The 13,447-nt window shown below is 48.9% G+C and overlaps 1 protein-coding gene across 2 annotated transcripts in view; it reads right to left on the bottom strand.

Moving 5' to 3' along the window:
• Positions 1 to 13,447, bottom strand: part of TMEM214 (transmembrane protein 214) — a 40,249-nt gene that overhangs the window by 18,537 nt on the left and 8,265 nt on the right. For both annotated transcript variants that reach the window (XM_029913223.1, XM_026658930.2), the window contains exons 4-7: positions 11,444 to 11,578; positions 9,808 to 9,890; positions 3,840 to 3,945; positions 2,438 to 2,519 (exon numbers count right to left, since the gene is read on the bottom strand). In XM_029913223.1, the coding sequence (XP_029769083.1) occupies positions 2,438 to 2,519; positions 3,840 to 3,945; positions 9,808 to 9,890; positions 11,444 to 11,578 (406 nt within the window). The remainder of the gene's footprint in view (positions 1 to 2,437; positions 2,520 to 3,839; positions 3,946 to 9,807; positions 9,891 to 11,443; positions 11,579 to 13,447) is intronic.

Raw genomic sequence — 13,447 nt, 5'->3', positions numbered from 1 at the left:
CACCTTACACCACCCCATGCATCTGGAGACTACAGATCTGAGGCCGTGAGCTAAGGATCACTGAGCCGGGAGTAGATTAGCACCCCCAGGAACTCCGTCAGGGTTGCGCTGATGCTGTACTTTTCACTCCCACTCTCCCAGCATGTCGTCTTGTGCAGTACACACTGTCTTTTGTTTCTACGCACTCAGCATTATACCAGACCGGCCTTTGACGAAAGTCTCTCTCTCACACACTCACCCCCACCCCCTTTCTTCTTTACAGGCAACACACAAAGGAAACAATGGGCTTGTGCACTTGTTTGCTTCTTTATAATGAAGGGCTGGAATGGGGAGGCAAGAAAGGTGTTTGTGCTGGTTTCTAACATTAGGAACATAGGCCGTATCTACTCGTCCTGGGAGTCTATGGACAACCAGCTCCCTGGCAGGACAGTGGCAATGGAGATAGCATACAGTGAAACCTGCCAGAAGGGCTGGACTGTTTACTCAGGCTTCCGAAGGCTGAAGAATCTGGAGAAACACCCCCCAAGATCTGGCTCACACATGACAGATGTGACGTTCCCGAGGGAAAAGACAAATGGGGGGAAACCCCTTATTTAAAGTAAAAGCTTTTCAGGAATTCTCTTCTGTTGCTCTATGGTGGCTAAAGAACACGTCCCCTTTATCCTTCACATGGCTTCTCTAGAGCCCGTGCCCTAAAGCAGGGAATGGAGAAAGGACATCTTGGGGACTGCATGTCGTCTGCCCTCCAAACTTCTACGCTACAGGTGAAAACGGCTATTGTGTGGCTGTCTGCACAGCAATGAGCCCACGCTCACAGTCCTCATTTCCACCAGTCTGCGGGAACAAGAGAAACCTGGCTCCTGTCTCTGAAGGAGGGGAAAGGATAATTAAAGAGCTAGAGGCTGTAGGCAGCCAGAGGCATTCGCGAGAGCAGCTCTCCCCCAGCTGCAGTCTAGATTCAGCCTATTCATTGTGGAGCCCATCCCTGAAAAAGTCTGTTCACCCCCTGCATAAAGCAAAGGAGCTTTCCCGTCTCCTGGGCGCACTTCCCCTCTTCTTCTGTGCCCACCATTTAGCCCCCGGCGTTCTCTCGGGAATGGACAGTGCACAGCCTTTGAATAATGACCCCACCATGTTCCACTAATGCGCCGCTGCACGGCCCGGCTAGCTCGGCGATGATCTGATGTCTGTCCCCGTAGTACCGGCACAGCTTCCCCCCTCGGCTACTCCGCAGCCTCTCTTCCCAGGCCCTTCAGCCAGATATGCCCTGCACCTTTTTGGCAAGGATAATTAGATAAACTTGAACCCAATTCATCTTCTGCTGCTGAGATGTCTAGTCCCGGGCTCTTTGTTGCTGGTGCCAGTGTTCAAGGGGTCAGTGATAGTTCCATTGGGCTGTTAATTATAGGACCTACTACACCAAAATGAGGCCATAAACCTGTAATCCTAGTTTATGGATTCATGCAACACTCAGTATTTGTTAGCACAGGAATCTTCACCCAACACCCAGCCCAAGCGCAGCCGGGGGGAGCCTGCTCCATTCTCTCCCCAGGTTTGTCAAACACAAATGAGCACAGTTGCACAACAGAAGTGTCACCCTCCCACACACTGCGGTTGGGGAATTTTCAGTTGTTTTCAAGAGACAGAATGTCGTAACTAGGCACTAGGTAGCAGCAGCGGGACGGACACGCACTCCATCTGCACAAGTCAATGTGTCGGCTGCCAGCACCTCCCACACCCAGTGAGCAGTCCACAACAGACACAGCCCAGTGAGCTCACTGACTCCCTATGAAAACTGGCCAAAGCTGGGTTCTCTCTCGTGTCACTTGCTTTAGATCTGGGTTGCTGCATTAGCAGCTGGCCAGGAACGCGAGGGCTGGACCTTATCGGCATCCAACGACGCAGCTCGCAGCTGTCCCAATCTCTGACCCAGGGCTGCTTGATGCTGAATGACAGTGTTCACTTCTCGCACTCCCTGCTCCTGAAGGAGGAGCAGAACACAGCCATTGATTCTCCAGAGGAGACCATGGGACACTTAGAACCAATCCTGCTCCTCAGCTATCCAGGGCTGCCAGGGTTCTGGCTTCAGGCAGGGAGTAGTCAGCACCGAGTTACAGAAAACAGACATGCTAAAGGCCAAGATAACGAGATACAGTTATTACCGATACTTCGTTTAGACACTGTCACCCCACTGAGGCGGAGGTCATGGGTCAAACCTCACTGCAAGTCTAGGGAGCGTCACGTTTCCAACGCTATGCCAGCGCGACACACCGTCAAATCCCTGGTGAGGGCAGGAGCTCCCATCCCACTGGTCAAACTCGAATATGCACACTCCAGGTTCTTAATGTCAGCATGGCCCAGGAACTGCTGTACACGACAACTGGGGCAGGCTTTATCCTTAACGGAGAGAGACCAATCAAATTCAGCTATAACTCACATCAGCAGCCGGTCCAAGTAGGCAATCGCATACGGGGAGAGGGACTTGATCCCCAGCACTGGAAGCATAATGCCAAGCCACACTGCATGAAAGGAGAAAGCTATTAGAACACCACAGGGAGGACTCTCTGAAGCATTTCCTACCGACTGTCCGGCAACGCGACCAGCGTAAAAAGTAGGTATTTATCAGAGCTACTCACCTGCCTGACGCTATCTGGGTCCAAAAGTGTGACCCAGACAGCTCTTGAAAGAGACAGGCAGGGAGATTAATGTTTTAAAGGGCCAGGTGAGTGAGTGAGTGAGTGAGTGAGTGAGTGAGAGAGAGAGATTAACTGAAGGTATTATGCTCTCTCCACAATTCTGTTTACCCACGTCAAGTATCCCACAACACACTGCAAAGCTGAAGTCAGCGTTGGCATTAGAAAATAGGCAGCCTGTCAAAGGCAGGATACAGGAATGGTGTGTCCTAGCACAGGCTGGGATGGAGCTCTGCACCAGCTGGTTGGGAACGCGGTATCCAAAACAGAGCTAAGAAAAGTACCGAATAACACAACAGTTGAAGGAACTGTTACAGACTGGTGGGCTTGATAATGGCAAAGAGCTTTGTAACGTATACAGATCAGACTACAAATACCACCAGCTAAAATGCGTACCTTCGAAGCTCCCCTGCGTAAGGGGAATATTCTGGGAGAAAAGAATTGCTTTCCAGAAGGAGGATACGTATGCCTCCTTTTTTGTATTGTGCCATTTTGCTTTGACAATCAATGTGATTAAGGCTACATCTACACTGCAGCTCTTGCCAGCATAACTTGTCACTCAGGGGTGTGAATAAACCAACCCCTGAACGACAAGTTACGCTGGCAAAAACGCTCATGTGCACAGCGCTACGTCGGCAGAAGAGCTTCTCCTGCTGACAGCTTCTGCCACTCGCAGAGGTGGGATTTTTATGCCGATAGGAGAGCTCTCTCCCGTAGGCACAGATCGTCACAGCCGCAGCACCGCAGCGCTGTACGTATAGACATGGTCTAAGTTTGGTTCTTTGGTCTCTCGAACATTTTTAAGAATGCACCGTGAGTTTCCAAAGAAGTTAGGTGACCCCGGGCTTTTACTGTTGAAAATGATTTACCCCAGCAATGAAGAAGTCATGAAAGTGAGGTAAGAGAAAGCTAATCCCATTAGAGAGAGGAGCCTCACCAAACATTTACAAGTCTTGCATGAATTATTTGGGGTCCCTCACCCACCGCGTCCCACAGCGGCATGCCTGCAGTGACCTGCCTTTGCTATCTCCGGTATGTGTCCTGTTTTCAAGTAGAGCAAAGCAAGTGCATGAGTGGAGATTAAGTTCATTCCCTGGATCTCCCCAGACTGCATCTTCTGGACTAGGCAGCTCATCCCATTCTTACCTTTCAGTCCTTCAGTGAGGTCTGTGAATCCAGCTTGTCCCAGAGCCCACATGATTGTGAGGCATTTCATTGGCCTGTTCTGATGGGACCGTAACAGCTCTAAGTACTGAAGGGAAAATGAAACACGTTAAATTAATTTAAGAAAACTCCACAGCTTCCCTCACCCCATAACATTCTACCAAGAAAAGGCAGGGAAAGGCTCAGAGCAACATTTTACAAATTTGACCCGTAGCTAAGCCGCTTTGTGCCATGGCTTTGACATAGGAATTTGGGGACAGGAAACAATACGACAAGAGTAGCTGAAACAAATCTGAAACTGAAGTGTTTGCACGAAGAGAGAGAACTATACAAGATTCAAAACAAAAAAAAGTCATAACACGAGACTAAAACAGAGGGTGTATTTTATATTTAGTGTCAGGCATTCCCCCAGGTGCAACTAAACGCAGCAGTATCAAAGCAGATATATTGCTTCAAAAAACAGGAGGGGAACAAATATGTGGTCCAGCAGCAAAAGAGCTACCAAAATTAGGCTGCAAATGCCCTCTGTATAGGGTTAAAGGCCACAAGAGAGACACACGCCGAATAAATCAATGCTACCTGCAAGTGCATTTAAGATCTAAGTGAGCTGCCACTAATCTTATTAGCCCCAGAAGCTGAGACAGGCAGCGGGGGAAAAAGTGAAAACCTCGTGAGAAGCCACTGCTGTCTTTTCAGTGCTGTGCACTCGGTTCTCTCCACATCAGTTACTGGTCCCCACAGACTCTGGGCTTCAACTGCCCACAAATACTCAGACATACTGAAACAGCTCCACATTCTCCCCACACCCAGACTTAGTGCTAGGCCTCGCCCACATACACAGCTGCAGTCCCTGCCCTGACCAGATTACACTTCAAGACAAGCTATAACAAATGGATGCAAAAGACAAGAGGAAAAGACTGGAGAGAGCCAGGGGCCTGCCGTAAGCTCAAGCCGCGACAGACGGGCTAGGAGCACAGCAGGATCCTGCTCAGTCATTTAGAAGGATTTGGGTTTTTTTTAAACAAACAAATGAGAAGCTGCCCCTACCTGCCCCCTCCCCCAGTACAACTGTCCCCAGCCGGATGATTTATTCTAGCTGTGAGCAATGGGAAGGACAGGAGGCAGGCTGAACAAATCACATTAATGAACCCGGACTCAGAGGCTTGGGAAGTGGCCTAGTTCTTCATTTCCTGATTCTCAGTTTCATCAGCTGAACAATACTTATGGCCCCAGAAAGGCAGTGTAGTAAGAGGAGGCCCTGAGACATAAACCCTTGGTATCAGAGGCCCGGTATGAGGCCTGAGGCCTGAACTGAAGTAATGGTCAAGACTTCGCTAACATAGAGCAAAGTTAAGCTGTGAGCCAGAGGCAGGCCCTGCTCACAAAAGTCGGCAAGAAGAACGCTGCTAATTGAACATATACACATATCTAAAGTGTATCAAGTACTAATAGGATAAACACGGGCCAGGATGGCACCAGAACATTCCGGTACAAACACATTCCACAGAGATAATGAGGAAGAGGCTGACCCATCCTAAAGACACAGTCAAAAGGATAATATGATGGATAGACTTGTTTGTTCGAACATGTACCAGGAGAAAGGCAGCACCCCAACACGCAGAGGGGTTGTACCTCAATACGTCAGGAGTGATGTGTAACTTGTTTGTACCTGTGTATAAGAATGCACCCCTGAGTGGACGTCTTTGTCCTGCCTAGGGGGCAGTGGAGAGTCCCGCCACTGACTGAGCCGGTCCATTGTCAGGGGACACTATATACTAGCAGAACCGTAGACATCTGATCCGGGGAGCTAGAGACTGTTTTGTTTGGCAATAAACCTGGCTACCTTATCAGAGTCTGTGGTCATTGGGGGTTCTCTGGGTTTGCTGTGTCAGCGATCTGCAGAGCCGGGGCAGCTCACAGAGGGAACACACACACGCAGCCAACTGTTATCAACATTGAACAGACCAGAGCACCACACCGGTGGCATCTGATGACACTGGTGACCCCAACCGCTGATCTGGTGAGTAAGCGAGCTGCCCGCTGTAGGAATCATGATCTAACATGGCAGAAAACCACGAGCTAGGGAACCCCCTTAATCCCTCCCTGCAAATCCCGACAGAGTTTAAAAAATATAATGGGGAAGAAACATGGAATTAAATTTGTACGGCTAGGGCAGAAACTGTAGCCTTGAAATGTAGAATATTGCAAACTATAACCATGGGTGTTAAAGGGTTAAGACAACATGCCACAAAATTGGTGGGGCAAGTAACAGAAACAAAGAAAGCGTTAAAAGAATCAGCAGATGCTACAAAGCCCTGGACTGCTCTCTCTCCTTGCGGGGCGGCAAGCAGTCCACAAACAACCAGCACAGGAACAGAATCAAACACTGGAAACAGCTGCAAGGAACCTACACAAAATACATGTGCCGTCCCCTGTTATAAATATTGGTGATAAACAGCAGGCTTCCGGTAGCTCCCCTGTGCCTGAAGAATGGGGACAGAAGTGGAAAAAGGTGGCCCTAGTAAAATTAAAAGATGAAACGGGGTCCACTGCATTGCAACCACCACCTTATGATAAAAGCCAGGTTCTGGTAAAACCTAAACTGGGACCTAGACTGGTGCCTGTCAGAACAGGACAAGTAAGTGCACAGAAGGAAAAAGTAGCACACAATACTTTCACTGAATTGGTAAATCAAATGAAGGAAAATATGGAACAGTTCACAGAGCACATTAGGAGACAGGAGCTGTGACACGATCGCAGGGGAGTGAATAAAAAAGAATTTCAAAGTAAAAAACCAAAATTAAGTGGGTTAACACCTAGAATTGATGTATTAACACATGGAGTTGCCCAAAACCAGTTAACTGCAGCAAAAAAGGGCACTCCTGCAATCCATTTGGCATGCACACAAAAGCAACAGACACTGGGGGAACAAATTCAGGTTTTACAAGAGCAGGTAACTACCCCCACTCTCCTCTCAAAGCCAGGATAAAAACCAGGGGTGCAGTTCCCAACTGTGCTGGTTCCCAACTGCTTTGACCCACAGAACCACACTCCGCGCTCGTATCTAAAAATTTAATCTTCTTTCTCAAATATTTTTAATCGGTTAAGTTTTTTCCTTTATATGCTTCCTCAGTTTGCTAAACTCGCTGCCGCCGCCTGTACTTTCAAATACACCTCTATCTCGATATAACGCTGTCCTCAGGAGCCAAAAAATCTTACCGCGTTATGGGTGAAACTGCGTTATATCGAACTTGCTTTGATCCACCGGAGTGCACAGCCCCGCCCCCCCGGAGCACTGCTTTACCGCGTTATAGCCAAATTCGTGTTATATTGGGTCGCGTTATATCGAGGTAGCGGTGTACCTTGATAGAGTTAATCTCTCTTGACTCAGGTCTCGCTACCTTCCTAGGTTGCTCTTCACTCCCCCCTTTCCCCCGCCTCTCCTCACTTCAGCTGTCTGTCTCTGTTTTAAAAGTCAAAAGTTATAGTTTTTACAGAAACCTCCAAAAGATAAAGCAACTGAAAACAGAACAAAACAAGAAAAAAAGAAAACAAGATAAAAACTTTACTTTAAATAAATCCAATAAATTGATTATTTTAACCCTTCAGGAATGCAACAGCTGGAATTATTCCTAACTTTCTTGAAGATATGGTTATCTGATACCAAGGGTTTATGGTTCAGGGCCTCATTGATTACAGGCAGAATAACTGATGCTTCTTAGGTGATGCCTAGTCAACGAATGTGGGAATTTTCTGTAATGTTTTTATGATCCATATGCCAGCTTCGGTAGCCCTGTGCACTTGGTACTGCTATCCACTGAGGCCTGGCCTAACTTTCCTCAACGTAACGACGTCGCTCAGGGGTGTGCAAAATCCACCCCCGAGTGACACAGCTAAGGCAACCTAACCCCGGGGTGGACGCAGTTAAGGCGACCTAACCCTCGGTGTAGATGCGGCTAGGGCAACAGAAGGCTGCTTCCATCAACTGAGCTACTGCTGCTCGGGGAGACAGATACGTCAACGGAATCACCCGTTCTGAGGCTGCTGCAGTATGGCTACAGTGCGGCAGCTGTGCCACTGTCCCGCCCGTAGTGCAGGCATTGCCTAGCTGGAAGCAGACTCTTCGCAAGGACTCGCTCCAATCCACACGTGTGACTGGAGAATCTGGAAGGCTCAATGGAGCAGCAGAGAAGAAAAGACCTAAGCTGGAAACCAAAGAGGGAGTCGGGTGTGGACAGACATCTCTCAAGGGGGTCTGCTGGGACAGAGACCGAGAACAGAGCAATCCTACCCTGCCAGGAGCGGCGGCAAGAGACCACTGGTTTTCCCCAGTATCCTAGTTCTCGCAAGCAGGTGCACGGCACATGAGCCGTGTGAGAAAGAAGCTCGCACAGCCCCAGGACGCAATATGCCTGACTCTGCTGTTAGTGCCATTAGCCCCTCACTTTTCTAAACACACTTACATTCAGAAAAGAGGTCCAGCTCAAACGCCTGTCAGCCTGTTTGTTGCCGATACAGGGCCTCAGCAAGCTCCCCCGGCCGCTGCGCAGCACAGGGACCGGGGCAGACAGCTGCATCCCAAAGGGAAACCGAGCGAGTCACTGTGGAGGCCTGGGGGTTGGATTTTTTAACATTCATTAAAGAAACTGCCTGTTCCACAGTGGCTCACGGAAACCTTCAGAGCCAGGCCAAAGAGCAATTTTATGGCGGGACAAAGGGGGGAAGCTCATAGCATCCAGCTAACTCCAGGTTTTCCAGGGTGTGGCCTTCCAGCACTCAGCCGTGCCATCCAATTCTCACAGGTGGGGCCCCATCCACTCCTGCCTTTTCTTCTTCTTAAAACAAACCATGAGAGGTCACATAAAAGTGAAACTGTGGTTTGGTCTGGGTCACAGGAACACAGGGTTCAAACTACAATGGGCCAGAAAAGCAGCGTCACAGCACAATGGGATAGCACAAGACGGAGCCACAGCCCAGGGCACAACCGTAGTGACCGCGTGGCCCACGTGCCAAAGTCAGTGGCGTTCGTTTGCTTTGAATGAGTGCGATATTAAAAAAGTGGATCTCATCTCATCACTAATTAACACCAATAAGCAAAGCTAACGGGTAAACTTCCTTCTTCACTCTCTCTGGCCCACAGACAAGAGTGCAGTGCCCTCTAACAGGGAAACAGGTTACTAGACAGGAATGAGATTCTTCAAGGGAGTGGCACAATGTGGTACCTGTATTTACTGGGGCTCTACGTGTCTGGGCGGGAGCACTGACATCCACCTGTTTATGGTGGGCTATTTCTACCCTCTGGAAACTTTCCGACCACGTCCCTTTCGGGAAGGCAGCTGTCAGGAATATACTCTATCTCAGTAGCTCTCAACCTTTCCAAACAACCAGGAGTCTGGTTTGTCTTTCGTACCCCCAAGTTTCACCTCACTTTAAAAACTACTTGCTTACAAAATCAGACATGAAAATACAAAAGTGTCACAGCACACTAGTACTGACAAATTACTTACTTTCTCGCTGTTACCATACAATTATAAAACAAATCGATTGGAATATAAATACTGTACTTACATGTCAGTGTATAGTGTATATAGAGCAGTAGAAACAAGTCAGTGTCTGTAAGAAATTTTAGTTTGTACTGACTTCGCTAGTGCTTTTTATGTAGCCCGTTGAAAAACTAGGCAATCTCTAGATGAGTTGATGTACCCCCTGGAAGAGCTCTGCGTACCCCTGGTTGAGACCCACAGCTCTATCTGAATTAGCCATCAGTATGTTCTATGCGTGCCGGTCAGCACAAGGCACGTGGCTCTCTCCACTAAGCTGAGCAGATCCCTTGTGGCTCACGAAGCACGAGATCTTTCTGAAGGACCGGCCGGACCCGCTGGGTAGGGGGGAATCGCTGTTCGGTTTTACAAGCAGGCCAGCCTAGTAGCTGGAGACACATTCCACTCACCTTGCCCAGATTCACTGTTGCCATTTTAGGCTTGTCCAACACCACTGCCTGTATGCAGATCCGGTATCCATGCAGCGACTCCCCTGCAAAACACGCCACACCAGACTCAGACTAAGCGGGAGTCCCAGCAGCTGGAGGTTATGTTGCTTTTAAACACATCTCCCTCCCCCCCCAACAATGTCCAAAAATGGAAGGGTTACCCCCCATCCGCCGCCAAACAGCACACCCAGCTGGGTTCACACAACCCGCTCCCTGTCCAGCAGCACTCGCTCTCTCTCACCCACTAAGCCTTTCATAACAGAGGTGGGGTCCAGCATAATGCTTTGGGGTCCGCTTCCTTCTGAGCCACTCTCCTTGCTTTCCATTCCCATTCTGGGTCCCTCCCTCTGATCTCAGCGGTGCTGTGAGCACACACCTGCCTCTGCTAGACGGGAAGCACAGTCCCACCCTGGGAGATAATCACCCCCACTGTGGTGAACCCCAGCAGCCCCTGCCCCACCCACTCCACAACCGAGTCACCAATAGCGTCTCCAGGCAGAAAAACCTCCTGCCTAGCCCAGGCTTCCAAGGAATGCAGAGGTGGCTGCTGCTGGCTCCCAGACAGATTCTGCCCCGGGGTAACTCAGTGGAGCAGCCTGGGGCTAACCCCACCCCCGTTTAAATGAAAAAGGGAGAAGGGGGAGGGGAGCAGGAAGACAGTGGCCGGTGATGGTTATGAGAAGCAGCTCATTCATTCCTTATTGCTTCACTATGATCACGAGGCGTGCACACTCTGCAGCACTAAACCTGTGGCAGCTCCCTGTGAATTAAAAAGTGAAGGTGGAAGCAGCACAGGAAGCGCCTTCCGATTGTGGGATCAGCACATGACTGGAATGGCTCTGCTAAAATGATCAGCAGTGAAATAGTTAATGTTAGTATTTATGTTATCTTTAGGTTTCAGAGTCAACACTCGTTGAGACAAATGAGGCAATTCACACCTCTCAGAGCTATTGTTTCAGGCAGCCCACAGATTTACAAATCGACAGCATCAGTTCACACGCTGGTCACATGTTCTCGGTTTTCTTATTTAAACAGCTCAGGTTCTGGATCTGTTGGCCGGGGAGGGGGATGGACGGACGGACTGGGACTGCAGCAAACTTTGCAGCCACAAGACATGCAGCCCCCCAGCAATGACGGCGTGCACACTGCAAGCCTCATATCATGATCACTCTAGGCTTGCTTTTGAAAGCTTTGGCGTGTGCCAAAAATACAAGGGAAAAAAGGGGCTGGGAGGAGGGTATTTTCTGGGAGGCGTTCTCAGCTCAGGAATTCCCTCCCTGCCACGGTCCAATAGAGCCCAAATCTAAGCTGCAACTATCAGAAATGCAAATCAATCAGACTAGGTTTCCCCCCAGCAGTCGGCACGCTTTACCATACAAGCTGTTAGGATGGCTGCTAGTGATAAACAGAAATACAGAGAGATTCCTGTAGCTTCAAAACCTTCCTCAGCCCCAGAATGTCTCAAACCTACTAGCTCTAGGCTGGGCCTGTGAATGAGCTTCCTGCACGAGCAGCTCTTGGAACAACAGAACACAGGCAGTGCCTGTAGCCTAGAGATCCACTGAACTGACCGGGCTCTGGTCCAGTTGGCTCTTACCAGGAGTTTTGTCCAGCTCTTGCAACATCGTATAAATACAGTGATCGAAGAAGAGCTCCAGCACGCTGGAGGCTTTCACTAGCAGGGACTTGATGATGCTTCTCAGCTCCTTGTTCACGAGACTGTAGGGGTAATCTGGAGCCAGAAGAACACACAAGTGTGAGGGAATTTCATGGGCCCACATTAACGCATGCTACTATCAACGCTTGCAAGTGGCTTCAAGGAAACATGGCAATCCCAGACCATGTGCAATGCAGGGTCAACAAGCAACTCTTATTCTCAGTTATGCCAGAGTACGTGTGCGGAGTTTAGGAATAAAAAGATTATTTTCTAACTGCTGGTTTCACCGGAGTCACGTGGGATTTGGGGGAAAAAAACCTTGCAGTTCTGCCTCTGTCTTCTAATCTACAGGAACGAGTGCTGCATTCAGAACCTCGGTGGTTTGGCAATGCATAAAGCAGAAGAGACTCCTGCAAATAATCTCTCTTTACAATTGTCCCTTTCAAGACAGATGAACAGAGACCTTTGTATTCAGATTCTTGCTTGCAGGTAGACCGTGAACCACCAATGGAGCAAGTCATGCTGGCCTGTGATTAAATCCCAGGCATCAGCGGTGCTCCAGCAGTGGGTTAGCAAGGACCACAGGGGTTCTTAAACTGCAGGTGGGAATCGGCTGGGGGGTCACAAGTATATGCACAAAACAGAGAGCAACTGCTATAAACTAGATCACTTCAATCTAGCGTTTCAGAAAGTCACACACACCTTTCCATCGCAATGTAGTGCATTTACTTCAAAAAGTCCTGTAAACATATAACGCAGCAACCACTGTTCCTAAACAAAAGATACGTTTGTAGTATCACCACCTTCAGGAAGCTGGACTCTGATCATTGTGGTATTGTGAGCGCAGGTTTGTTGTTTTGAGACTAAAAAGGTGGGACTGAGACAACATTAGAGGCCTTGACTGTTCAGCAGCTGAAGAGCTGCATTAAACCGCAGACCAATCAGAACACTGAGAACAGCAAAAAAAGTAATTTATAATGTAACAGTCAGCCACACAGGCGGGGTGGTGCTGGGGGGGAGCCCTTGCAGGGGCAATAGCCACTCCAAATCTGCCTTAGCCCCCCCACCCAGAGCCAACCTTCCCAGCACACATGTCAAACGTTGCACAGAAGTAAGGGCGGCATGGCATGGCATTGCCACCCTTACTTCTGCAGTCCTGCACTACTGCTGCTGGTGGCAGCGCTGCCTTCAGAGCTGGGCATCCAGCCAGCAGCCACCGCTCTCCAGCCACCTAGCTCCGAAGGCAGCACGCCGCTCCTGGCCGTGGCGTGGCTTTCAGAGCTGGGAGGCTGTGAAAAGTGATTAACAAACATACAAATATCACTTTTCACAGCAGACTTAGCGCCCCATTGCCACCCTTACTTCTGCGCTGCTGCTGGCGGCGGGACTGCCTTCAGAGCTGCCCGGCTCTGTAGCTGCGCCTCTGTCAGCAGCAGCGCAGAAGTTAAGGTAGTAATGGGGCGCGAAGTCTACTGTGAAAAGTGATATCGACAAAGTTTCTTTGTGTCCTCCCCAGTATTAAACAGTAACTATTTAACAAATTAACATTCATCCTTTAACAATCATTCAATAAAAAATGTGTTTTAGTCTTAATTTAAAAGCAGTGAGAAAATGTAAATTCATTTTGAACAGGGTTATAAATTTAGCATTTAAAATAGTGTTAAATATAAAAAGATGTGTCTAATGTATCAGAGGAGTTGCAATCAGAGGCTTGCTGTTTGAAAGGGGTTGCCAATACAAAAAGTTTGAGGATCACGGCCACGCAGGAACTTTGCTGCCCAATTTTAGAACCACAGGTGAGAAAATGTAGGCTCTTGTGGAGCAGGTAGGATTAAGGAAAGTCACTGATTTGCCAGTCCTCTGCCATGTGCGAAGACAGTGACTTTTGAACTGGCATATCTAGCCATGGAATTACAGAAGGATACAAAATGAAGCACATGCCCC

Source organism: Terrapene carolina, unplaced genomic scaffold (genome assembly GCF_002925995.2).
Source record: "Terrapene carolina triunguis isolate 2854851 unplaced genomic scaffold, T_m_triunguis-2.0 Scaffold523, whole genome shotgun sequence".
NCBI lineage: Eukaryota > Metazoa > Chordata > Testudines > Emydidae > Terrapene > Terrapene triunguis.
The sequence above is the reverse complement of the archived record's forward strand: the minus strand, read 5'-3'. Positions and strand labels throughout refer to the sequence as shown.